Source organism: Mus caroli, unplaced genomic scaffold (genome assembly GCF_978045245.1).
Source record: "Mus caroli unplaced genomic scaffold, Mus_caroli_1 scaffold_18, whole genome shotgun sequence".
Lineage (NCBI taxonomy): Eukaryota > Metazoa > Chordata > Mammalia > Rodentia > Muridae > Mus > Mus caroli.
In genome coordinates this window covers 22,012,583-22,040,421 of record NW_028227273.1, presented here as the reverse complement: position 1 = coordinate 22,040,421, position 27,839 = coordinate 22,012,583, and the positions used below count along the sequence as shown (strand labels likewise).

General features: G+C 47.2%; 1 protein-coding gene across 2 annotated transcripts; it reads left to right on the top strand.

Annotated features, from left to right (window-relative positions):
- Positions 1 to 181: 181 nt before the first annotated feature.
- Positions 182 to 27,201, top strand: Lbh (LBH regulator of Wnt signaling pathway). Of its 2 annotated transcripts, none has more exons than XM_085832563.1 (3): positions 182 to 282; positions 6,543 to 6,645; positions 24,552 to 27,201. In XM_085832563.1, the coding sequence occupies exons 1-3, from the start codon at positions 263 to 265 to the stop codon at positions 24,738 to 24,740; spliced, it is 312 nt and encodes a 103-aa protein (XP_085688689.1). In that variant the 5' UTR covers positions 182 to 262; the 3' UTR covers positions 24,741 to 27,201. The 2 variants fall into 2 exon arrangements, with proteins under 2 accessions (XP_085688689.1, XP_021004741.1); XM_021149082.2 differs by lacking the exon at positions 182 to 282 and adding an exon at positions 3,670 to 3,926.
- The last annotated feature ends 638 nt before the right edge of the window (positions 27,202 to 27,839 follow it).

Here is a 27,839-nt window from a genome sequence, read left to right as displayed (position 1 = left end):
ATTTTGTATGTGTATATTTGTACATATATCACTACATATGCATATCTTAAGTTCTTTACCATTAATTTTTTTTTTTAAAGATTTTACCCAAAGGAGAAAAGGAGCTAGACTGGTACAAGATTGGAAAGCAAAATAATTCTAATTATATCTAGATTTTTAAATTCAAGCTGAATTGCAGTTCAACCCTTTGGTCCCTTGGACAAAGGTGGATGGAGAAGCCGGTGCCGAGGGTTCAGTGCACACACTAGGAGATGCTCCGTGAATGCTGGTTGATGGCTTGAGGTGAGTTATTGAGCCCAGGTCTCTTATCTCTGCACTGCGGTGTGATCACGGAAAGAACGCTTGCCCAGTGGTCTGACAGGGAGGTTTCCATCTACATCACTATCAGCCTGGCGACCTTGAACGTGCCATTTAATCTGTGAAGTGTCTTCTCACCTGTAAAATGAGGAACCTGGAATCTACGATTTGGAAGGTCTCTTTCGGCTCTAAGGTTCTGGGGCTTGAAGTCACTTCATTTGCTGGTATTTCTGTTTCTTCATTTATTCCAAGGCAGGGATGGTAGAAATCTGTCTCAGAGCAAAGAGAAGAAACGTTAAGGGTGTGCCTTAAAGTCTCCTGTATCTTTTGGTTGGTTTGTTTTAGATATTTGAGACAGAGTTTCTCAGTGTAGCCCTTGCTGTCTACTTTCTCTGTAGACCAGGATGGCCTCGAACTCACAGAGATCTGCCTGCCTCTCTGTCTTAGTCAGGGTTTCTATTCCTGCACAAACATTATGACCAAGAAGCAAGTTGGGGAGGAAAGGGTTTATTCAGCTTACAATTCCATACTGCTGTTTATCTCCAAGGACTGGAACTCAAGCAGGTCAGGGAGCAGGAGCTGATGCAGAGGCCATGGAGGGATGTTACTTACTGGCTTGCTTCCCCTGGCTTGCTCAGCCTGCTTTCTTATAGAACCAAGACTACCAGCCCAGAGATGGCACCACCCACAAGGGGCCTTTCCCCCTTAATCACTAATTGAGAAAATGCCTTACAGTTGGACCTCATGGAGGCATTTCCTCAACTGAAGCTCCTTTTTCTGTGATAACTCCAGCTGTGTCAAGTTGACACAAAACTAGCCAGTACACTCTCTCTGCCTCGTGACTGCTGGGATTAAAGGTGTGCATTGTCACTGCCTGCCCAATCTCCTGTATCTTAAAGGAACGAGGAAACGCAGAGATGTGAATGACTGGACAGAAGAGGAAGCTGAGTGTGCCTAAACCCGGAGTTCCAGTCCCAGTCCAGCCTTGTCTAACTGTGGCAAGTTCCCTAATTTACTTCAGCCACGGTTTGTACATCTGTAAACTGGGCTCTGTAAACTGTTAGGCTATGCCGTTTAATCTCATTCCACTCGGTTAAAAGCCAACACAGTGACAATGTTTTGAAAAAAACACGTAGCTCCTTGTGAGGAGCTACATAAATGGAGTAGCATTGAGAATTGGCGTAGTATAGATCCGGGAGCCACGATCCAAGGCTGACTTTCTGCTCTAATTTACTGACAGCTGAAATTGAGCTGATGTATTCATTCATACGCTCTTCCAAAGAGAACTCACCCGACACTAACTCGGTGTCCTCCAATGTAGGCCATTTTCCACGAGGCCAGGTTGTCATTCTAGAGGGAGACTTTTCTTCACATCCTCTTCCCCAGAAGGGCTGATTGACTTCCGTGGTGTGAGGAGGTGGTGAGAGAGTTTGATAGGTAATAATCACAAATATGTAACATGCGTGTGTCTGTGACAGGTCACGATGGTACCATCCATCGCCTTTCATCTCAGGTCTTGTGAGGGATCGTATGGGCAAACATGGGAGAAGGTTTTCTTCTGCTAATCCCAGGGTCTGCTTCAGGGGCCACCCTCAGAGGATTTCCAGGAAAGCTCAGCCTAGAATCTAGATCTCCAGACTTTGGCTTCTCTTTGGCTCCCCAGGTGACAATATGCCACATGTCAGCCAATGGCACTGAGATACTTAGAATGGATCTGAGATACTTAGAATGGGGATAGAATAGAATTAATAGAATGGGAATTCTATTAAAAGGCTCAGGCTGCCCCTCCGTTAATAACACACCACGGACCATCTTCCCTTGGCCCCTGTTCATAAAGCCCCACCCTCCGCCAGACCCCTGTCACCTGGCCAGAAGCAGAAGCGAATAGTCCTGAAGAGCACAAACAGCGCTTCCTTTGTCTCAAGGGGGTAAGGACAGCCTCCTGCATTTTTCTGATTCCAGGGCTTATGAAATATGGCTCTTTTAGGACGCTCCAGTTTTTACTCAGGATGTATATAGGTACACATAGTTGGGAAAGCAGTTATTGCAAAGTTGCTCTTAGAGCAGATGCTGAAAATTATGAGGTCCTCTTTCTCAACATCCGCGTGGCCCCTGCTACTGAAAACTCGTCTCTTGATGCCAAGCAGCTTTTTGCTGGATATAACCAGTACGCTTTTCTTTCAGGGTGCAGACTTATTTTAAATCACATTTAATTGTGTTTAGTTTTCGACCATGGCTCTCTCCCGTTCCCCAGTCCCTTTATGCACATAGGTCAAGGTTAGGAAGCTGTTTTACAAGAGTAATTTGAAACAGAGGCCACAGCGGGGCAGCGCTGCGTACTGAGTCAGACTCCGTTCTTCCTGGCTCTAGGGGCTGCAGAGCAGTTTAGTCTTCAAGATAGACACCCGAGCCGCAATTCCTGGGCTATGAAATCTCTCTCAACTCTGTGTTTTCTATCAGACGGGCTCTGGGAGCTAAGGCTAGCCGGGTGTACTTGTATTCCGCCCGTTCTCCTCACCCTCTACTCCCAATGCAAACCCTATATGCAACTCTCTCTCTCTCTCTCTCTCTCTCTCTCTCTCTCTCTCTCTCTCTCTGTGTGTGTGTGTGTGTGTGTGTGTGTGTGTGTGTGCGCACGCAAGCGCGCTCGCGCAACGGAAAAAACCCTAGTAAGACACCACATCCTTTCTCCCACAAACAGAGCCCTCCATGGACTCAAGGACCGCAGACTTTTAGAAAGCCAACAATGCCCCCTCGGGCATGGGTGCCTCCAGCCCCGCAGCTCTGCAGTCTTCTTTCCCATCTTTTCCTTCCCCCGCCCCCACCCCCCCCCCGGCCTCGCCTTGGGCGCCAAGATCGGGGTGCCACAGGCGATAATGTCCAAGAGAGGCCTACTTTGCATGGATGACCAGTGAAGGGTCCTGAGATGTGGAAGTCACAGAGAACCCGACAGCAGGCGCTCGGATGGAAGAATATCGCCCTCCCCCGGCGATTTGTCTCTTCCCGCGTGGGCCCCTATGCCTTCCTCACGCCCACCCATCCACGTAGCCCTTAGAGTCCCTGTGTTCAGGGAGGGGGCTGCAGACGCTGCGGATTTATGGTCAGGAAGCTGCGTTGACATTGAACTCCAGCTCGGGAACACGCGTGTGTGTCAACGGTGGGGAGGGGGGCGGGCTCGTAGCTGCTGCGAGCCAGCTCAGGCAGGGTGCAGAGCCCGGCTGGTCCCCGCCGCCGCCCGCGGGAGCTGTGAGCGCTGAAGCCATTCATGATTTTGGTGACGTTATTCTAAGAGTGGGCGAGGAGAGGCGGGGCCGCTCGCCGACAAGCCCCGCCCCTCCCTTTTAAATGCTGCTTCCCGGGCTCTTTGTGGGACCCGGAGATCGGTGGAGAGCGGAGAGCTTGGTCTGCACTGCCTACGCTGTTGGCAGCGAGGCTGTCTCCGGAAGGCGGACCGGCGCTAGCCCAGTACCGGCTCTCGGCTGCCCGCTGCTCTCCTCTACGTCCCTGCCAATCTCATTCAGGACTCAGTGACTGGTTTTGTTTTGTTTTGTTTTGTTTTTTTTCTTAATCACAAGGGCGTGGGTCAGCCTCCCCTAGGACTTCATGTCTGTATATTTCCCCATTCACTGGTGAGTATTCTGCGCCTTTGGCGGCCGCCAGTTTAACCCGGGTGGCTGCGCAGCCGGGCAGCCTCCTAGTGTCGGCTCCGGGTACGAGGCCGGAGAGTGGCACGGACACCCAGTGCGGGTTAACCCGCCAGCCTCAGCCCCTGCAGGAGTCGACGTCAAGGTTGCAAAGCTGGAGGTTGGGGGAGGCGGTGCTGAGAGCATCCAGACAAAGGAAGTGAACTCGGAACCTTCACTTAAGTGACGGCCAGAGGGCGTGGATATGGTGGCGTTGGGTGGGGAGAACCTGGGGTCCCACCTGAAGCCCTCTAAGGAAACCCTGTCCGCCGAGGGCCACAGGAGATGAGTCCTGCTTGGTGCAGGGGGCTCCGGCTTCCCGGGCCCCTCCCCTTGTCCTTTTTGTTTGCACGCAAGTCTCGGCGTCGAGGATGGCTGCAGAGGGGCCGAGCTGGTGCAGCCGCTGGGTTTGCAGAGCTTCTGGGGGAGGGAGGATGCTGGGGAGACGCTCTCCACAAACAAGCCACAAGCATCAGGGTGCAAGCTACACCCTCACAACCCCTGCCCTCTCCGTTGTCTCTTAAATCCAACGCGCCTTTGTGGAGGGCCGGGGCTGGGGCTAGGAAGGAGCAGGCTCTCCCAGTGCCAGATTGGAAGAAGCCGGCCACTGCTGAGTCGGGGGCTGCAGAGATTTGCCTGCAGCCGGGGAAGATCGGGGTGTGGAGGATCAGAGCCGGGAAGGATCGGGGACAGGCCCCTAGCTGCTGGGACGTGCGCGCCAGCTGCTTCTTCCTTCCTGCTGTGTTGTAGAGGAGAGGCAGGCGAGCGCCCGTGGTCCTGGAGCGCGCTCGCAGGTGCCAGCCTTGGAGAGCCAGACCCGGGTCCAATGCAAGGTCTGAACCCGGGGAGAGCGGCGCTATTCTGCTTAGCCCAGGAACTCTGAAAGTTCGTGTTTCTCAGTTTAACTTTTTGGGCCCGCGCCACAGTTCCAAGAAGGAACAGACGCCGCTACAGGAGGCGAAGACCCTGGTCTTAACCCTGTAATGCTATTGACTCTCTTCTTTAGGGGGTTGGAGGCAGCTTTTCCAGACTCGGGAGGAAATTGTTAAAGTCTAGCATCTAACCCTAAACTTGCCCCCACGACAATCACCCTTTCTTAGTCTCTCCTCTCCCTCCCAGTTTAACTATGATTAGAGGGGCCAATGACTTTCAAAACAAAGTAAAAATCCCCTACACCTGAAGCTTGTGTACCCCCTCATGTGCAGACAAGTCAGTTGCCATATGGGTGAGGCTTTGAAGAGTGGTGGAGGCATTGTGCTCCACCCCCCACCCCCCTGCTCAAAATGTAGTAAGGTCGAGATGTCAGAAGCCCATGGGGACATTGGCCCCCCACTCACCCATTAAGATTTATGATTATTTTGTTAATTGGTACTTCCTACAATGTCTGCAACATTTTCCCCTTCAGACATAACCATGAGATTATGCCTTATTAGCAATCATTTGCATCTTGGTTATAAACAGGGCTCCCCGCAGCTCAGAGAGGTTCTATGATCTGTTAAAAATCACACATTGGTGAGGGCACCTTTTTCAGATCCCAGAGGAGGTTATATATATATATATATATATATATATATATATATATATATATGATTTGTGACTTCCTGTTTTCTTAGATGTAGTTTCTCTAAAGCCTACCCCTGCCTAGACTTTTACCTTTTTAAAACTTTGTGCACACATATGTTCGTGAATACTGGGAGTTGTGTCATGGGTACCTGGATTTGGTGTAAGTATTTGGTACTATGCTGACTGGACTCTGTGTATGCCCATGGTCTGTGTAAGGATAATGGACTGTTTGTACCCTGCTTAGAGTACAAAGTACTTTCACATGTCAGCCATTGGTGGGCCAACTTGGCCCCTCTGGAAATGTCCTTGTACTCAGAATCTGTCCCCTTAAGGCTTTTAATCCAGGGATGTTTTTCACGCTAGGAGTTAGTAGCCTGCAGCTGCTGCACTCCAGAGAGGGGGGAGAGTGGCAGATGTGAAGCTTGCAGAAAAGCTGACCCCTTGGGGTGGGACATTTTGCCTAAAGGAGCACCAGACCGACAGAGACAGTTAAGAAGGCATCCTGATTAGATGATTAGACTTTGTCTCCCGGAGGCTGGACTGTTATTGTTATTATGTAATCCAACTGTGCGGTTCCCACTGGAAATTCATGGACAAGATTACTCTTCTTTTTAGTGGATGGGTGAAGGGAAACCTGGCTGCATTACTTTCATATAGACACACAGACGCAACTCTCCCCACCCCCACCGTTGTGTTTCTAGTTTGTTTAAAAGAAAATCCAATTTTCTTTGTGTAGGGGGCTGGGGGTGGCAGAGAAGTTGCAGAGGGCAGGCTTTGTCTCTTGAGGTGAGTGAGCCAAAGGGCTGTAGGTCTGCAGGTTGTTTGCTCCAGGGAGCTTGTTTTCATCCTGTCTTCAGCCAATCCCCCCATCCTCCCCCCTCCCCCGCACCCCCCACCCCCACCCCCACCCCCCACCCCCACCCCCCACCCCACCGGCGCGCTTGCAATCTCCAGGCCTATGTGAGCATGTATTGACTTCTACTATGGATTTCCATGCAGCTCTGACTATCTGAGATCGGCTGAGATGACCGAGGTGATGATGAACGCTCCATCCATGGAAGAGATTGGTCTCAGCCCCCGCAAGGATGGCCTTTCCTATCAGGTGAGTTCAGACTTCTTGGAGCCTTGTGACTTCTGCTGAGACCGGAAGTAGGCTTGGTATGGGGAATCCCAGTATCACCTGTAAGAGTTTGAGGATCCCAGTATCACCTGTAACAGCTGTGTCACCTTGAGAAAGTCCTTGACTGCCAGCGAGCTTCAGTTTCTTCATTTGTCAGAGGAAGCAACAATGGTCTGCATCCTAGAGGATTATGATGAAGAAAGAGTCAAGGTGATGGGGGAGGGTTGGTCTGACAGGAGAAATGGCTACCTGTCTTCTCGGGGTGATAATTGACTGGCTAAGTCAGAGTTCAAGTTTAAACTGTACAGAGCTGAAGAGGACAGTCTCTTAGGGATGCTGAGAGAGAATGTGGCATAAGAGACCATCCTGTCTCGTGGGGATAAACACGGAGGACAGCAAAAACAGAATGGCAGGCCTCCTTTCTCAATCTTGGCCAGTGCTCTCTAGGTGTGGTGAGGCTTCAGTATGACAGGGAGGTGGAAGGACAACATCACAGTCAGCAAGAGTACTTCGGTTACCTCCGGGACAGACAGACAGACAGCTGGTTTTGGAGCATCGGAGAGTCCCTAGATTGGCAGATTTGGAGAAGAAAAGTACCTATGGGAATGTTTTTAGGCTAAGAATATTGTGTAAAGCGGCTAGCCCAGGCAAGATGAAAGAGCATGAGGTGCGAAGCACTTTGCACACATTGCTTTGTTTATTTCTTGCTCTAGCTCCCTAGGGAATGTCCACACACCTTTAGGTTGAGACCCTAGCCCTGCTGTATGTGGGGGCTTGGATTTCTACTCCTAATGTTTTTTTGATCTTCTCACATATCCAGTGTCTTCATGCTGGGCTAGTTCTGGCCTGAGTCTAGACTTATTCCAGCTGCTTGCTCCTTCGAGCCGTTTTGGGGACAATTATTTTGTAAAGAATGAAACAAATAGAAAAAAACTGGGCCGGGAGCCATTTGATGGGAGGAGAGGAGCCAAGGAGAAGCCAAGATGAAAGCTAAGATTGGGAGCATGTCTTCAGATACCACACATGCGTGGGGGATTCAGGCATCCCTTTCTTGTGTGTCAGCACCTCAGACCTCACTTGTTGGCCTGCAGGGGGTGATGAGGGGCTTAAGGGAAAATGGTCTTTTAAGGCTGTTCTAAACTTCTTTTCCTGGAGAGGGACTGAGAAAGGCAGTTGGGGCCCCCGTGGCCAGGTGGGAGGTACATAAGGTTCCTGGCCCACCTGCCTGCCTGTGTAGTTTTGCTTACCAGCCTCTGAGTCAGACTGAATGTCTGGTTACAGGTGAGGGCGTATTGCTGAGGGCGTATTTCCGTTCCAGGTTGTAGATTTCCACCACAGAATCTTTCCCAGGTGTACCTGTCAGTATGTTGCTGTGCATGCTTTAAATAGATCCCAGGCAAAAGAGTCAGGGAGCCTTCTCAGCCCTGTAACCCTCAGAATACAACCCGATGGCTATGGAGAGGGGACCACCATGCTGGGGAAGAGGGCTGAGATGGCTGGAGAAAAATAAAAGCATTTCTGGGTTCTTGCAATATCTGGATACCTCTTGAGAAAAAGACTTCCTAGGTTTTTCCCCCATCATTCTGCTGTATTGAGGGCCCAGTTCCCACAGCCCCCAGGAAGTCAACCTCTGTCCCCTGGGTGGGGACCACTGCCCCATGTCCAAATACTTGGGACCATAGAGCCCTTCGGTCATAGATGGCTTCAGAAAAGGCTCTTGGTTGTCTGGTGGAGAGAAAAGGGAAAGTTGTAGTGTTTCGCCAAATGGTGTTTACTAGGCACTTTGTATATTTAACCCGATACACTGGTTGCTGCACTCAGGGACTGGGGCTTATGGGACCCAGTATCAGTGTGTACTTCTGGAACATATGCGGTCTGCCCCAAATCGGTGGGCACTGTTGCTGCTGTTATCTTATAGAATCTGAGATGTCACGAGCCAAGGAGTCATGACAAGGGGTGGGCTTTGAAGAAAAAATGGGAGCCTTGGGGGAAGGGGCAGGCAACCCCATCGTGCACATGTAATTTTATTGCAGCTTCAGATACCCTTAGGCTGCGTGTATAAGCAAAGTGTGGGACTCTGCCTTGAACTGGACTGGCAAGTGTCAAAGGATGGGTTACTCTCTGGGCCCCCACAAAGCGGGTGCCATCAAATTAAAAGCTTTCCCACCAACACCCTGGGGGAATGGCTGGGCCTGGCTCTTGGCTAAAGCCTGTCGCCCTGCATTGCTTGGACTCTGCTTGGAGCTAAGGGCGGGAACTCAATGCTCTTCTTTTGGCTTTACTCCTCAGGATAATAATAGTATGTGGCTTTGACTGAGACCTGCTTTTCCAAGGAACTGAGTAAGGGCTGGGGACAGTAACCCCGACTTGGCAGATGAAACACAATCTCAGGCTTGTGATTTGACCTTGAAACAAGGTCATCATATAAGTGGCCCATTCCATTGGACATTCAGGTCATTCCCGTACCTTCCAGACCCACCCAGAGTCAAGCTTTGCTGAGTTCTCTGTGTTGTATATGGCCATCCTTTCCATGTTGATGGAACCTTTTATTTTCTAAGGATGCTGTGATGGGTTTTCAGGACATGGGTCCTGCATTGCCTTCCCATGGCCAGGTCTCCAATTCCAGGGCGTTGCTATCAACTCTGTATCCTGTATCCATCACCCTTTCCCCATTCATGGACCTATATGTTTACGGAGACACTCTTAAGAGGACCTAAGCCACCTTTACCTCTATGGTGTCTTCTGAAGGACCTGATGATATTCCAGACGTATCCAGGCTCTGAATACATGTCCTTTTTAATCCCCTGAAGGATTCAGATTAGCCTATTAGTCTTAAGAAATTCGCACCAATAATTTTTTTGTTTAGTTTTATTGTACTTCATTTTATTTTGAGCCTAATGTATTCTATAGCCAAAGGTGACTTCAAACTCTTAATCCTCCTGACTCTACCTCTCAAGTGCTGGGATTATAGGCACAGATTACCATGCCCAGTTTATGTAGTGCTGGGGATTGAACCCAGGGCCTCACACATGCCAGGCAAGCTCTGTACCGACCGAGAGCAATGTCCTCAGCCTTGAGTTCATGCCGTTTTTTTGTGAGCATGTGTAAAGATCTGGAGCCAGTGTCTTGTTTTGTCTTCGCATCCATCTGGAGAGTCATTTCAAATAAGTGAAACCCACGGGGCACATTTATTTGGCAGGAATTATCACACCCTATGGGGTGGGCGAGGAAATGCGAGGAAATGGTTACTAGAAAGTCTACTACATTTAGCTCAGGCTGTGGGCGGCAGCAAGCTTTCAGAATCACGTGGGAGGGTCTCTGTGAGGATATTTATGTCCTTAAGGGCTGTAGCTCCATGCCTATGCTGTGTCTATAGGTTTCCCAGTCAGTCACCAGCCTACGGGACAGGAATGAGGGCCATCCAGTGCAGACCAGTCACTGGATGCCTGGTGGAGCATGCTCTTTCTATGGACGCATACTGTAAGAATGTGATATATAGGGATATGTCTTTCTCTGAGGGTTCCTCTCATATTGGCCAGAGCTGTAGATAGAGAAGGGTTCTAGTTATTTTCCTATGAACCCTAAGGGGCCCTGGCATTTTGACCTTGCCCCCTAACTTCTCCTAGCACAGTGTACGTGGGCCATCTTACTTTTAATTACTATACTTAGGTCTACACAGTTTGTTTATTGTACTCTCCCACAATTATTGTATTATTTAATTACGTACAAGGTCTCTAGCTCACATTGGCCTAAACTCTCCGAGTAGTTGAGGGTAACCTTCAGCTTCCGATCCTCTCATCCCCAAGTTCTGGAGTACCAAGCTGTGTCACCATGCCTACTTTTGTGGTGCTCGCGAGTAAAGCTAGAGCCTTATACACTCTGAGAAGCACTCTGCCAACTGAGCTACAGCCGCAGCCCTCCCACGGCTCTTCTTTGGCCGCCATTGGTACATTGCTCTTACTTTTGGTCATGCATGCCTGCCTTTGACATCATATCTCAGTCAGAGAGGCTCCCAGACTCGCCTTTCCAGAAGGCCATTCTGAAAACCGGAAGGAACAGTTTCTTTACACGCCCGACTGCTCCCGCGCCCGTGTGCCTTCCTTTTTGACTTAGAGAGCTACAAGCAGCCTGCATGTACCCGTCACCTCCCAGGTAACGAGAGAGACAGTGGTGGATTGGTCTTTCTTGTCTCCCCATAGTATCTGCTTCTTGCAGGCCCAGAGCCTTATCATAGCTCTGCCCAGGAGCCAGGACTGAAGGACTCAAAGAGCATGTGCAAGATAGTATCCTGCAGGTTCCACGGCCACCGGGAAATCATCTTTCACAAACATCAGAGTTTAAAAAGCTTCAGTTGTCCCCAGAGAGACATAAAACTAATATCCCCAAAACCTGTGGCAGGAGACAGTCAGCCATAGGCTCGACACATTGCTGAGATTGTGGCAAGTTTTCTTTTTCCTGAGCCGCCTTCTTTGTCTCTCAAAGCGCCATTGGATTTAGAAAGCATGAGCTGTCCCCTCTGAGTGACACTGGCTCTTTCTAAGCTACTGCACACCCTTGCGTTGAAAGTCTTCTTTGAGAGTTCAGCACCTTCCCTTTTATGTTAGAAGCTGAGACACAAAGGTCATGTTCACTGTTGTGGAAAGTCCCTGGATTAGGGCCTACAGATGGCCAGAATTGTTCCCATGGGAGACTTCTCCTTCCCCCCTACCCCCATGGGCACAACAGTGTGTTTGTGCCTGGCCATGGAGAGAGCAGGACTTTTTTCAAAGCAAGCCAGCCAGCCTGCTGCACACTGGATTCATACAGCTTCTCTCAAAAAGCCTGCCTGTGTTAGGGCTCCCCCTCCCTCCTCCGGCAGCCATGTGTTCGTCATGCTGCAGAGCCAGGGGCTATGTCTTACACTGCTCTTTGTTCCCAGTGTCCTACAAATAGATGCTTAATGAGTCCTGAGTGATGGACTGGGCCCTTCCTCCTTCCCTTTCCTGGCCCGAGACTGCCTCTGTACCTTGGCGGTCCCATGGTAACTGTTTTTTTTTTTTTTTTTTAACAAGATCAGCATTTTCTCCCAGTCGCCCCAGTCTCTCTTACGTTGGATAGAAGAGGAGGATTGTACTGTACGGTGAGGAGAAGGAATGCATTTGGGTGGTGAATCTTGTGACTGAAGCCAAGAGCTATTCCTGGGTGTCTGGCGAATGTCCTGAGATGATCTTTCAGGCCCCAGTCTGAAATAATCCTCAGAGGATAGGAAGACAGGACCACATTCACACAGGGCTGCAGTGTGCTGGGCCTTCCTTCCTTCCTTTCCAGCCTGGGGAGGCAAGGATCTGTGTCAACCAGTCAAAGCCTGTGTTCTACACTTTATCTTTGACTTGAGGCTAGCTTTTGAACTGCACAAACCCACCTAAGACACAATGTTTGTCTCTACCCAGTGTTCTTCCAAAGTGATATTGGGATGGCATTGTGACCTCAGGGGATGGATTGGAGCACCCTCCACCTCCTCGTTATTTTGCATTGGGACAACTTTTTTTTCTTTCTACTCCTCTTCCTCCTCCTTCTCCTCTTCTAAGGTTAGGCCTTATAGTAGATGTTTCCAGCCATTTAATTAAAGCTATGTTGACTGCTGGCTTCTTGGCCAGGGATTTTATGGGAGTCCTAGATCTTTTGTGGGAAGCAGCATGGACCAAGCCAAGAGGAAGAACGTCACAAACATCCTGTAGGGGTGCTTAGTCCCCATACCTTAACTTCACCTTCTGCCTTTACTTTGGAGACCATAAACTCTGTCCCCACGACTATGCCTGTGGACAGAGCAGGTGTGTAAATGCCGACAGTTGCCTGTGTTCCCACTCCCGCTCTGTGCAGCAGTGTCAGTACAGCGGGGGTTGATTGTTTCCAGTTAGAGTGTTATAGTTGTAGGAAAGTCCTTCCTTCCCTTCTTGTCAGTCATTTCCTGTTTTCATTGAGAAAGCATGCATTTGATTGCTTTTGTGCTTTTCAAAGCGGGGTGACTACTAGAAAATGTTCATTTTCTTCTCTATTTTTTTCTTCTAATTTTCATATGCATGCGGAGCACAACTCATCTTTTTTTGTAAACCTTCTCTCCTACCACAACGCAAGCAGTTAGAGTTTATACCTCGTTCTGGTCTGAAGTTTTAAATAACACTGGTCACCAGCATCGTGGTGTCACTACAGTATTATTTTCAGGATAATCTAAAGCTGTCTTTCTTGGTCCTTCTGGTTGTAGGGATTGGATCTAAGGTTTTGTGCATGCTGGTCAATGGCTTTACCATGGAGCAGCATGCTATTCCTTACTTTAGATTTTGAGATAGGTTCTTGCTAAGCTGCCGAGGTCGGCTTTGTACTTCCTGTGTAGCCCAGGCTGGTCTTGAACTCTCAACAGTCTTCCTGTCTCAGTTTCCATAAAGGCATCCTCCACTATACCCTGGAAAAGGTCACCATGAGGTCTGATGATCATCTGTTTCACTGTTGTCTTATTGTTGAAAATGTTAGGTCATATTTTTTTTCCCTCTCTTATACTGTGATAGTTCACATTAAAATTTTAATATAAACCTTAGTGAATAATTTACATTGTATCTTGATGATAGTTTTATGAGTAGGATTTTTGAGTCAGAGGGTAAAAGTGTGGCTGAATGTCTGTATGTTAGCGTTATAAAGGTAATATTTGTTCTTCATAGAATGTAGCAAAGCAGACCAGACAAAAGAGGAACAACCTATTCACATCCCTATTACTGGAGTATTTTCGTGTGTTTACTTTTGACTGTTTTCTAGACATATTTTTCAATATGTAGCAAATCTTTTTTTTTTCTTCTTCATTTAATATAATACTGTGGCTATGTTCTTGTCATTTGGTTTTCTTTGTAAAACAGCATCTCACTCTGTATGTACCATTTCTGATTGCTGGATGTCTAGGTTGTGCCATCTTTTGTTCTTGAGACAAGCAGTGCTCTGAACATCATTTTACATAAATCTCTACACAGCCCCTGACTTGTTTCTTTGAAATCAATTCCTGGAAATAGAACTACGGGTTCAAAGAGATCCAACAATGTTAAGCCTCTCGATTATATAGTACCTTAAAAATGGAATGCATAAATGAGTTTATTAAAATGTAATCTGCCAGCATCTATAGAGATGGGATAATGATGGAGCCTGTGGATAGGATCAGGAAGGTATCTTGTTATTTTAGTGTGTTCAGACGTTGTACATCTTCTTGCAGTTGATTTATTTTGTGCATGATGATAACAAATTAATGGTGCTTAAGCAACATTTAGCAAGCATTGAAAAGTAGCTAGTGATCATATTCTTGACCCATAGCTAATGTACACTCTCTAGATTACAAATGCATAGAAGCCAGCCATTGTCCTATGTGTATGTCTTACTCTATTATTGACATCGAAGCATCTTGTAAGCTTGAAAAGACCAGTGCAGTTGTACAGACCCATGAAGTTTGGCCAGTGGCAGGCTTAGTGTTAGGAACCATTTTGGGGTCCTTAGGTTTCCTTCTCTGGATGTTAGAGTAGACGGAATACTTAGTAGTAGATCTAAATTTAGTGGCTGCCTTGCCAATGGCTTGGTAAGGCCTCTGGTGCATGTAAATAGCCTAGGCTGGTGTTCAAGCAGGGTCCAGTGCTCCTGTTGGCTTATGAAAATGCCTGTGCTTCCCATGGCACAGGCTAGTTTCTATTTCTCAGGTGATTGAGTTTGATATTTAAGCAAGTTTGCTTTAACCAAGCAAGTAAAGAAGGGGCTTGGCACCAACGCAGATAGAACAGGAAAATGAAGGTGGCGTTGTGAGGCTGGCAGACACCTGTCCCCAGGAGTGGGGCATTCTGCAGCATGGTTTCTTAGGCGGCTAACTCTGGGACTGGCCAGGAAGGGATCTGTTTTCTTCAAAAGCTGAGTATCCTCTTTGGTAGAAACACTATGACAGTTAGTGCTCAATTATGATTTCTTTGTTATTTTACACACACACCCCCCGAAATATGATTCACTGCCTTCAGACGCTTCCTTGCTGTTTTCTTCAGCACTTTAACATGAGAGAGATTCATGCCAAATGGCTTCTCAGTAATCCCCTGTGTAGATGCTACTCCACATATTTCCAAGTGTGAAGGCAGGAAGGCAGCTGCCCCAGGGGTTGCAGAAACTCTCCAGGGGGCATGAAAGCAGGGAAGGTTCTAAGGGAATCCATGCTCTCACTCCCAGCTTCCTTCTGTGGCTCTGCACAAACGACCATGCTGAAGAATAACACCTCACTAGCTCTCTTTCTCTACTTTCTGTGCAGGTTGTCTTTGTCTCTTTACAAGGGAGATCAGCTGGCCACGGGGTAGAAACTTTAGGGCCATCAGAGAAATGGACTGTTCAAAACACATGTTCAGGCAGTCTTCCCCCTTCCCAGTGAGAAACTTAACCAGTGAAAATTAGCCTCTGTGCTTAATAATTATTTGTGATATTTATTGATCAGTTAGTACTATTAACCACATTGAGCCAATACAGAAAATTTGAATTTATAAGACCCCAAGGTCACTGGACTTTTAAAATTGTCAATTTATATACATAATAGATCTTTTGTTGATGGAAAGTATGAAAAACCAATGGCTAAAAACTTGAAAATATAAAAATATATTAAGAGAATATCCAGTCAAGTGTGGTGGTACATGTCTGTAATCTCAGCTCTCATAAGGCTGTGGTAGAAAGTTCATGAGTTTGAGAGGCAGGCCTGGGGTATTTGATGAGATCCAGGCTAGCCTGGGTTATATAGTAGAATACTATCTAAATTTTAAAATAAAACAAGTATAAATATCATTTAGAAATAGAGTAGACATTGTTTAAAATAGAGAAAGGAACACTATCAAGTTGACTTGGGGATTATTTATGGGTATTTTAGTAGAAAATAGTTGATATAAAATTGCTATAGTTCTCACAATACACTCAGTACAGTTTTTTGTTAGTGTATTGGGGCTTTTTCTTGTTTTTCCTTCCTCCCTTCCTTCCTTTTTGGCAAGGTCCAGCTCAGGCTAGCCTTGATCTCTCAGTGATCGTCTCTGCCTCAGCTTCCTGAGTACTGGATTTGTAAGTTCGCACTACCGTGCTAAGCCTAACACTGGGTGTAGTTAAAGAACAGTATATACAGCCCTGGTTTAAGGTGTTAACATAGTGATATAGCAGGAGTGTTTGGACATTCAAAAGGAGGCATAGTTGTTCAAAATTCTTCTAGTGATGATGTCAGCAAAGATGCCTGTATGCCCACAGGCCCTCTAACCCCACCCTCCCAGAGTAAGCATCTGAGTGAGAGGCAAGTTTGAGATTGGACCAGTCATCTTGACATGAGTCCTCTAAAGTAGCATCGTGTCGCATTACCCAGGGATCCTCTGGGCACCACCAAGAACACCAAACTCAGAACCCCTCGACTCAGAGGGGTTAAGAGCGTCTGGATAACTATTGTCTACTCTCATTCTTGTGTTATCTGTGCCAACGCAGGCAGCACATCAGCACTGTGGGCTTCGATTTCCTTTTTCATTGTAAGAATTAATCTCTATTCATTTTGTTCGACAGATTCATGATGACATGAAATCTTCCTGTTACTAGGCTTTCATACATTAGCCTTTGACATATCTGAAGGAACCTTTGATGTTCTACTTGACTCTTGCAGTGTTAAAACGTATGTTGTCTTCAGCATTGACTTCCCCAGCCATCTTTCTGAGGATATGCTTTTTGTCTCAGGCCAATGGTTCTAAATTTTGGGTTTCAGTTTATACTTTAAAAAAAAAAATTATGAGCTTTTGTTTATGTGTACTGTGTCTTTAGATTTATTGTTTTAGGAATTAAAACAGATTTTTTCAATTTTTGCTTGTTAGCTTATTTAGAATAACAATGAAGTAATTCTATGTTGATATAAATAATAGTTTTTTTCATAAAATAACTATATTTTCCAAAATGGAAAATCCCAGAGAGAGGAAAAGCATTGTTTTTTACATTTTTAAATCTTATGTCTGGTCTAATGGAAAATGGTGAGATTCTCATGTGTGCTTCCCATGAGTAAATTTGTTGCAATATGTGATGGTTGAACTAAATGAATAAAATCTGGCTTATACAGATTATGCAGGAATGGGAGAAATAGTTTCACATCTTTTCCAGATTGTAACATGTAACATGTAATAGGTGCCTTTTTTTTCTTTTCTTTCCCCATTCCATCCTCCCTCTTCTCTTCTGTTCACTCCTCCCTTCTCCCCTGACATTCTTTTGAGACAAGACCTCAAGTGGCCTAAGCTGCCCTTCAACTTGTTACTTAGCAGAAGATAACCTTGAATTTCAAATTCTCCTTGCCTCCAAATCCCGAGGGCTAGGATTACACACTCAACAAGTGGTAGTTTCTTAAATGTCAAGTGTCTTCAGACAAAACCTTATGCATGAACTTTTTGTACTCTTAACATTAAAATTCATTAGTCTGGCTTGTACTTTTGAATCCTTCCTCCAAGTTCAGTATTGTAATGTTTTATACTGATCATTTGGCAAGAAAGATCTCTCAAATGGTGATACATTTCATCATTCAATATAAAAAAGGTATATTTGTTAATATCACTGCTGGTTTCATTAGAAAGCTATCAAGAATTAGGAAGTTATCAAGCTCATGATTGCTGATACAAATTTCCCAAGATTCTAATTTTCTCTTGAGAGCTCTATTTTTATCATTGGTTACAGATATCATTAGCCATTTCCCTTTAAATGGCAATCTACTTTGTAATTTCCGAGAAATTACCCATATTGGAATAACCATAGTTTGTTTTTTTAAGTAAATTTTCAAGTACAGTGATGTTCCATTGAAAAAGTGGTTAGTTTAGCTGGCAACTCAACCATGTCAGTGCTTTTATTGGGGATAGGTACCTTGGTAAGCAGCAGGGATGCTTTACTTTAACTTGGCATTTCACTGCTCCAAATATGGAAGCATTACTCAGAAGTCAGTATTTGCAAATATGAAGTACGTGGAGGGTTTTTACTGTGTTGTTGTTTGTCTTTATTTAATCGTGTGAGGTGAGAAATGATAAGTGATGACAGGTACACACTGCAGGCTATTGTGATGATGCCAGTGGTTTCAGTGACTGTGGCTTTTTATACCACAGTGCAAGTGTCAATGCGGTATAAAAAGCAAGTGGAAACTGAGTATTTCCTAAAATATTTTCATTTCCATCTGTGCTTTCTCCCTGAAAGGATCTTGGAAGTGGCTTCTCTAGACTGAACAGAATGTGTCTGCAGAGAGCAATGGGGCTATCAGCTAGTGAGATGTGTGTTACTGTCAGACAGGTTTTGTTGGGGAATACCCTTAAAGATGGGTCATTAGCAGATGACTTAACTAGTCTTGGGAGCAAGACTAGTTGACCTGGTAATATGGACCAAAAGTGGTGGTGAGTGAACCCTGGCAAAGGCCTTGAGAGGACAATAGAGTTGTCTGGGGAAATTTGAAAGTTGGGGAGGGGCATTGGGTGGTGGGTTTGGAAGCTGTAGGGTAGACCTTAGAAGCAAGATCTAGACAGGATGCCAAGGGCTAAAGACTCAAGACTTTTTATCTCTAAAACGAAGAAGGAAGGGATGGTTGAAATGGCAGCTGGGTTAGGCTGAGTTTTCTGACAGAGGATATGTAGTCATGGGATATGTGGGTAGTGCTGATGAAGGAGGATAGAGAGAGGAATTGGGAAGACTGGGAGCCAACTGGGAGGCTGTCTTCTTTCAAAGAAGTAATGATGATACACATGTATGATAAGATGTAGATATTTGAAATCATGCCCACAGACAAATGTGGGAAAATCATCTAATATCCCAGAAGGTTCATCTGTTTCTGGGCCCAGCATTATCAGGATCCATTAGTACTAATTGATTGGAATTTTGAACCCCTGACTTGCAGGATGGGTGTGTGTTTGAGAGATGTTTATGAAAGATGGTGTTTATCCCGAGGATTTCCTTTTCCGTCCAGTTTCAAGGCTTAGGCAGTTAAGTATCTTTGATCCAAAGGAAGGAGGTTCAGAGTTGTTATAAAGCTCAAATCTCTGCTCAAGTGCCCTGAGGATTAGAAGCATCATGGAAGGAAGGGCAGGATGGACGGGGGTGAGTTGAATGTCCCATAGCTTTGGTTCAGAGAAAAGTTGAGAACTGAGACAGATAGGACAAAACTGGATAACATTAGGCTTCTCTGAATCCCCACTAGGACCCTCTGCCCCTAAGAATCCTTGTGTTTTTCCCAGCTACTTGCCACAATGAAAACTCAGTAAGATGCTAATAGTACTAACAACATGATAAGATTAGATAGCGGGAGGTCAGATTTCAAAGACTGTAGTTGTTGCCATCATGTATATTAGGTAAGGACAAAGTTCAGGGTACTAGCTGGACTAGCTGATGCTCATTCATTCCACCCTCCTCAGAGCAGGATGCTGGGAGAGATCTGGGAAGCGAGGCTTTGGGGGGGAATCAATTTCTGAGTGAGGGCCCCTGGAGTAGGCCCAGCATCAGAGGCTTTCCATGATGAGATCAGAGTCTGGTCAAGACCAAGATTGCCATTCCAGCTGGTCTAATCCATGTCCTAGGAGGAGCTAGCAGCTCTGGGAAGGAGGCAGTGACACCTGCCCCCATCCCCATCCCCATCCCCCCCACCGCCACCGCCACCACACACATACAGGCTTTTCTTCAAAGAACCTGGACTGGAATTTGTGAATACAAACCCAGTCCATTTGTCTCAAGCTACAGTTGTTGGCTTTCCAGGCTTACTCTAAATGCTCCTCTGGGTGGGTGGGTGGGGGCTTTACTTAATAGGGACCAATATCAGCAATTAAAGAGTTTCCAGAGCATGTTCACACACACCTGGATTTGACTCTCTCCCAAGCCCTGTAAGATCAGCATTAGGATAAATCCAAATTTATAGAGGAGGGGGGAGAGGCGGGCTGGCTCAGCATCAGAACCCTACCCCCTTCCCCAGCCACCCTGCAGAGTCCAAACCCCTTCCTCCTTTCATTCAAGGGGCCCGGAGGGAGGAACTAAAGTGATCCAACCAAGACCACAGAGATAGCCAGAGTTAGCGGCCAGGTAAAAGCCAAACCTCCTGGCCCACCTGTAGGCACAGGGGGCTATTTTTCCATAGCTGGCTCAGGGGTTGGCTCTTTGTTGCTCTTTGCAACTGGAGAGGTTAAAGGCTTTCTGTGTAGTTTTGTGTGCACGGTGTCTTAGGGAGCTAGCCTGACTCTTTCTCCCAGGCCTTCTGTCCTCCTTCCCACCCCAGTTTCTCCTGCCCTCTGCTCCTCCCCAGCCAAGAGGAGCAGGGGATCCTGGCCTGCCAGCGTCTCGGCTTGCACAGCTGGTAATTAGCCCTTTGTGTCCAGCTAAGCACCTTTCATCTGCCCCACCTGCTGGTGTCTTCTTTCCCCATTAGCATCTCCCAGCTCCTTGCTGAGCCCTCCACCCTCTCTGTGGCCAGATCATCTTGTTTGTCAGAGATGATGGCCAGGCAGTGCACAGACAGGGAAGGGCCACAAAGACCAGACTTGCTCACATTTTCCATAGTAGGTGCCAGGCAACTCTTTCTTATCCCCACCCCAGAGACAGCTAGGTTTAGGTCACCTGGCTCAAAGGCAGACAGCTGATAGCTAAGCCTCCAAATTTGGGGCCTTTGGAGGCCTAGTTTTTTCTTTTAGTTCCTATCTGTTCATGATAGGAGAGCTCACTCACTAGCAACTCTCTAGCCTAAGCACAAAGGCTACTGATGAGTTTATGGTCTTTGGAAACCTGGCCTCAGACCCACAGCTCTGTTCTGAGGCTGCTCTTGTTGGTCAGCCAGTCCAATCGCCCTCAGTCTCCCTGAAAACCCTGTTTTCATTGTTCTCATAATTAATTATGTAGCCTGAGTACAGTAGCTGCTTAAATTTTTTTAATTAAACTTGTGTTTATTTAAATCAAACGTAAAATTTGGCCATCTTTCAAGGGCCCAGTTAGCCACCCGTGACGAGTGGCCATGGTACTGGACAGCCCAGAGAACATTTTCATTACAGCAGAGTATTCTCTTGGACTACACTAGCCTTCACAGCCAGAAACTCCAGTATCTTGGCGTCTAAATCACACGACACAGACCTTGATCATTCTGAAACTCCCTGTCCCTTTCCAGGGAATCCTCTCAAGTTCCCAAAATGTCAGGACCCATGGTGATGAGAGGGCACCTGGCAAAGGGCACCGCTCCCGAGGTGTCCCCTGTGAAATTCAGTCACGAAGGCTGCACGCATGCTGTTCATGTAGAATCCAAGATGTTCTTGGAGCATGTATGATTGGCAAGATCCTATTCCCTTTGTGTAGGTGGGAACTTGGTGTTGATCAGTTCCGTCCATGCCATCATCCTGGGCGTCCCCTGTGTGACAGTAGGGTAGTGATGGCAGAGACAGGAAGGGATAGGGCTGAAGAAAACACAGATGCCTGCTGGATGCTTCTGAACTTGCCCTGCAGGGGATGAGGGTAGGAGATCCCCATCAGAGCTTCCCATACCTCCTGAAGAACCTCTACTGTAGAGGGATTTTCCAGTTTGTTTGTTTGCAGCTCTGAGAGAAGATGGGGCTCTTTGGACTTGAAGGTTTAACCAGAAGCAGTGTTTCTGAGCAGGGCGTTTCTTGGTTCTGCCAGGTTCCGCTGAGGCAGCCCAGCATGCAGTACTTTGTTTGCTTGCCACCCCAACCGTACCTGTCATGTGCTCTGCAAGTCCAACGGGAGAGTTCTTTTTCATTTTCTTTTTTTTTTTTTTTTCCATTGCCTTCCCCACCCCATCAAATTGTAGCTGCAGCCTCTCATTTTTCTGCTGCCTAGATGATTAAAAACCATGACTTAGTGGAAAAATGCTGACCTCTTCCGGGTCAGCCTCTTAAGCAGCTGCCGGAGATAAGATTGGGCTGGAAAAGACTCAGAAACACTCTTGCAAGGCTTTCTGGCTTTTCCCGGAGAAACAAAAGAGGCTGTTTTGGTGCAAGATGTGTTCTGTTGTTGTTGTTGTTTTTTTTTTTTTTTTTTTTGGAGAGAGCTACAGTTCTCAGAAGCACAAATCTTTGTGATCTGATAATGAAAGAAAATCTCTGATGGAAGGGGTATATCAATTATTATAGTGATTTTTTTTTTTTACAAATACAATAACTTGTAAAAATAACTTTTTCTCTTTGATGGTTCCTGCTTTGAGTAGGTCACAGAGCAAAGGTCTTTGGCAAGTACCACAGTATCAGACTCTCAATGCTCAAGATTGCTCCCCCACCCCCACCCCCTACGGAGGACTTAAAAGACTTGGCTGTGGAGCTTTTGGTATGAAAGCCATTGGTGGATATTGTTTTCATGACTGTGTTAGAAGGATGGCTTCACACTTGGAGCACGGAAACTAACGCTCCATCTGAGGGGGCCATTGCAAAGAAGACATTGTTGTTTAAATTTTGTTTCTGCCCTCAAGCATTGTATTACTTCTGTGTTGGCCAAGAACTTGGACCCCATCTTGTGTGATAAGAAGGCCATTTCATTTCTCTGGAGGAGAAACTGAGTGGGGGAGCTTGAGAGTCCTTGACGGGGGTCATGCAGTGGATGTCAAGGGAATAATACGAATCCAGATCCAGTGCCTTAGCCCTATGTCCTCAAAGGACATAAAGGACATCTGGGTCCTTTAGACATCTGGGTCCAGGAGCAGCTGATTTCTAGGAATGTAGCCTTCTTCTTCTTCTCCTCCCCCCCCCCCCAGGAATGTACAGCTATCTACTTTATACTGTTATCATGGAGACAGAGGCTCTGCTCTGCCATGGCTGGGCTCATCAGCACTGTCTTCCATACAACACAAGCATTGCTTTGCTAACTCATAGTAGAATCAGCTGCTCTGCTTCTGCCAGCCTGGGCTGCCCGAGTCCTTTGTGATAGTCTGTGGCTTGAGAGGTCATGTGTATCCTGGGTCTATCCTACCTAGTTCAGAATGAGATCTGAATGCTAGCTCTGCCTTTTGACCTTCAGGGTCTCAGATGCTTGCTAACCCTGGGGTGGTAGTGCTGTCTCGGTGAAGTCCTATCTGATAGAGCTTTGTAAACTAAAGAGTGCTTTTCACTCACGGGCACCTGCATCACACCTCAGAGCTCATGCTTGGAAGATGCCTTATTGTCCTCACCTTCAGGAAGGGGCTCAGCTCCATAAAATCGAGTAAACACCCCTCCCCCCCACCAAACCTAGCTGATCCACTTTCCCCTCACACTCATTAGTGTGAACTCGCCACCAAGTCAACAAGGGCAAACATGTGACAGGACATGGTGGACAGTTTCTCCAGGCCTCTCTGACCCGCCTGGGTCCAGCCCCTCCCTGGTTTGTTTTCCTTCTGGCAGCTATTACGATAGTTTTTATGAGCCCTTTTAAGTCTTTAATGATGCGTACTCCTGCAGCTGGCTTAAGGCTTAATCCCAAGCAATAGGCCTTTATTGGATAAATGGTTAATAATCACTGGTCTGTAGGGATTGGGACGATTTGTGAGGCCCGTGATTCTCAGAAGCCCCACGCGGGCATCTAGGAGATCAGACACCCTGGGAGACCTCAGATGTTCGGTGGGATAAGCATTTCTTCTGCCCTCTGAGTACAGCAAAACAGGCAAGTTCCCAGGATTTCTCCCAATGCCTGTTTCCATCCACTTGAATTTGAACAGACTGTGTGACCTTCAGTGAAGTCCCCTTTCCCCCTCTGGGGCCTGGGTTTCCTGTCTGTCAGACAGAGAGGTGGGAGGAGATGGCCTTGAAGGTGCCAAGTGTCAGTGATCTGGTGAGCCCCAGATTTCCCAGACCAAAGCTCCTCTCTCCTCTTGGGCGTGTCACTGAGGGCTATGAATGGCAAGGGACCAGCAGCTCCGTGGATTAAGTGCTTAGCTACTGGGCAAAGAATTGGGTCAGCTGTAGTCACAGGGCAGTATGTGCAAAGGGAAGCCAGACTTGGCCCCTAGTTTTATAGCCTGGCTCAGTGTTTCGGTCAGCACTGGGAAGGACCCACATAAGTGGACTGGGGCCTCTTCCACGGGACTCTGGGAGGAGATTGGAGTCTTCCAGGTGTACCGATGGCAGGAAGCCAGGACTTGCTCACAGGTGAAAAGGGAAGGCACCGTGGATGCTTTTCCCAGGCAGCTTGTGACTGGAGGCCTTGACTGGATCTGGATCTGGCTTAGACTTGGCAGTTGCAATGAGATCCAAAAGGCAGGTGACACAGGAGCATGGGAGCAAACACACCTGAGGTTGAGCCTTAGTTCCGTCTAGGCTAGAAGGGCCTAGATGACTAGTTTGCCCAAGCCTGGGACTTTTAACATAACCCGAACAACACTTGGTTTTCACTGTGTTAGTTTAAAACGATGAACGATTTGGTTGTTTATTTCTTCTGGGTACCAATAATTATTCTGGCAGAAATGTAATGTTTTAGTGCCTGCTGTATGGTGTGGATGGCAGGCATTAACTGCTTGCTTATTCCAAAGCAAAACCTGGCATACCGTGAGAAACGTGATCTTTTTTTATTCTTTTAGCTAGAAGTAAAACACTAGAAACAGAGTTACACCCACCCTCTTGTTCGGTGGTATGGTCCACAAATTTTTAGCTTTAGGATTGGAAAAAAAAAAATCTGGCTGAGAGATAGCTTTCTCTAGAATGTATTCCCCTGGATTCTGTCTTACACCCACAGTGTTTAGAAGGCAGAACATAATCCTTGGAAGACAGCCAGTGTGTTCTCTCTCTCTCTCTCTCTCTCTCTCTCTCTCTCTCTCTCTCTCTCTCTGTGTGTGTGTGTGTGTGTGTGTGTAAGGAAAGAAACACGTTTCTCTTTCAGATGTATATGTGACCAGATGTCTGCGTTGTTCTTTAAATTTTCAGATCTTTCCGGACCCATCAGACTTTGACCGTTGCTGCAAGCTGAAGGACCGCCTGCCCTCCATAGTGGTGGAACCCACCGAAGGGGAGGTGGAAAGTGGGGAGCTCCGGTGGCCTCCTGAGGAATTCCTGGTCCAGGAGGATGAGCAAGACAACTGTGAAGAGACAACAAATGAAAAGAAGGACCAGTAGAGTCCATGCAGGCTCGCCTTGGGTCATGCCAGCCAGCACACCTGAACTGTTTTTCCCATGGTGATAGAAGAAGAGAATGAGCCACAGTCATTGTGAAAATGTCAAACGAGGCTTCCGTTTTGCACCTGAAAATCACCGAGTCGGTTTTCTTTTCTTCTTCTTTTTTTTCTTTTGGTTTGTTTTGTTTTTAAATTCGTTGAGCAATGGAGCCCTCTGACAACTTGCAAGGCTGAGAAAGGAAGTTGCTGAGAACAGGGGTGGAAGGGGGTGGGGGGAAGGGGTGCTGCTTCAAAGATCCCTATCTGAACTCTAGTGCCAGAGGCAGTGCGTGCACATGTGTGTGTGGGGGGGGGGCAGTTCTGGCTGAGGGGGGTGAGCAAATGAGCAAGAAAGATTTTGTATTAGAAGAAGAACAACAACAACAAAACAAAACAAGCTCTATACTTTTAAAGAGAACTACAGCCAGGAAATGCTGCTCTTTCCAGCATTTGTCCTGGCTACTGGGGCATCTGACAACCAAGTCCTTCTCTCCTGCTCTGTTGCTCACAGCCACCAGCCTTTGCTTTCATTTCAAGTGTGTTTGGCCACCCACAGAGAAGTAGGGCCAGGTAAACTGCCTAGGAAGCCAGATGGAGAGATACACAGGAAAGGAAGACTCCACCGCCCTTCCCCAGATGCTTCAGGCTGTCAGAGCCCCCAGGGACCTGGAAGGCTTTAAGACATAGTACTTTTGAGTTTTTCTCCCTACTTACCCCCTTCTGCCTCCCAGTATATAAGGGGAACAGCCAGAGCACTTCCTGCCCTTGTGAGGTACTGCAAGGCTGCAGCCTGAATAGGGAGTGCCTCCTCCCATGGTGGATCTCCCAAGAATTCTTATGTAATCTCCATGGAGCAGGAGGGTAGAAGAGTGGGCTCTCTCAGGCCTGCCCTTCCTTTCTCCTTTGGCCACAGCAGTCAGGTGGACGGTCCCCAGCTATGCTGTGGCCCATCATTGTCCATCTGACCTGCAGCAGGGACACTCCGATGGGTTTCCCAGCCTGGCTTCCATGGGCACTAAAAGCAGAGTGAGCTTCCTGATTGGGAAGCTGGCTAGCGGGCTTCCATGCAGGGGCCTGGGTGGTGCCGCATTGATTTCCATGTGGGAATCAGCCCTCCAGTGGAGCAGCTGTGGGATCCAGTTTGAGACAGTAGCTGTTGTGAGATCATGGCTTCTCTTCGTGTTGCTCCTGAGCACAGGTTGGGAGAAGATACAGGGTGTGCTGGAGTATCCTTGTAGAATAGCAGCCTTTATTCCTTCCCCACCTTACCTGTCTCTGGAAAGAGCAGCAGTTGCATGGGGAAATTAACATCTGGACTTAGCCTCTGATCATAGCCCAGAACCTTCTGGAATAGTGGGTTAGAGGACAGAATTTTTAGAGCAGGGCTGTTTGGTCAAGAGGTGGACTTAAAGCCTTCCTTAGGCTTCACTTAGCCAACCAAGGCACTCACAAATGTCCCCTCACGTCTCTGTCAGTCCAGGTTGATCCCCCGTCTTTGGACTCGTGTGTCTGGTTCTATTTAATACCTCAAAGTCAGTGTGGCTCTGGGCCACGTTGGGGCAAGAGCGTGGGGGGTGTGCTGTTGACACGGCATTCAGCAAGGTTTGGTTCTGGGATGCCGATGGTCACCCCCTCCCCTGTCTCTTCCCTCTGTCGTCTGCCTGTGATACACACCGATGGCAATAACTTTTTTCCGGCTCCTTGCAGAAGTGGGAGAGGGCTGCGGCCAACCCCGCAACCTGAGAGCTTCTCGCTCTCTTGCTTCCACTCTGCTCTGTTTTGGCTACAGAGATCTGTTCATCCCACTCCCGTTCCCCCGCAGCATTTCTCATCCCTCGCCTCCCTTTATGGACAGGTGTCTGGCCTTTTAAATTCCCGTGTTGTGGTGTCTTCTCATCCCTACCCCAGTTATCTGTCTTGGTCTTGCCGTGTGATGGGATGTGCTTGTAAATCCAGTATCAAATTAGCTTTGTGTATATGTGTGTCTCTGGGGTGGCTTCTTCCTTTTGCTGGTCACTAGACCCTGTTGTACAACCGTGTGCTGTCTGAGCAGGTCAGGGGCTGACCGCTACAGGCCCCTCAGCAGTTGAGCCTGTTGGGGGGACCCAGCTGCTCTTGGACAAGTGGCTGAGCTCCTGTCTGGCCTCCTCTTTTCCTCCTCCTCCTCCTCCCTCCTCCTCCTCTTCTTCCTTCTCTTCTTCCTTGTCTTCCTCCTCCTCTTTCTTTGAGTAATTTGTGTGTATTTCTAACTGATCGTATTGAAAAGAAAATCCTAGTATTTCAGTGACATGCCTGTTGCGAGATGAACCTCCTGTGACTTCTGTCTGTTCTGTATTGAGGCTCAGGGAGAAACTAGCATTTTTTTTTCCAAACTACTTTTTGTCACTGTGACAGTTGTAAATAAAGTTTGAAAATGCTTTCCATTTTGGTTTGGGTTCCTTTTTACCCCCCTCATGGTATTGGATGGATGGGATGGATTCAGCTCATGAGAACAAGCACTCAGGCTGCAGAGGTCTCCCATGCATCTCTATTGCTGGCCTCTAACACTAACTGTTCATGGGGAAACGTGAAAAACAGAAAAGCCTGTTCATCCAAGTCCAACATGGTGAACTGATGAATCTATTGGTTTTTTTTCTTTTTAAATAGAAACATGGTGAGCCTAACTAAAGTAGTAGACATATCACCAAAAAGTCTCACTCAAGCATGAATGACAACATCCCCATAGTTGAATAAACTCAGTGTTCTCTTCATTCAGCTTTCCACCCTGTGTGTACTCTAACACCTTCAGAGTCCACACACAGCTGGGGTAGAAATACAGAAACCTGGAGGGACAGTGGCTGGAATCCCAGGTCAGGGTATAATGGCCCTGCTCAGTCTCTTCCTCTGTGAGGAACATCAGCAAACCTGACCTTGAGGGTCTCTGTGTATGACCACAACTGCTTTGGTGAAGATGGGGGTGACTGTTACACTCAGCAGACACCATTCCACAACTTGGCCTTTATAGTCTAGGAGAGTCCATCTAACACATGGTTGTCCATCTGACACGTGGTTGAATGGTAAC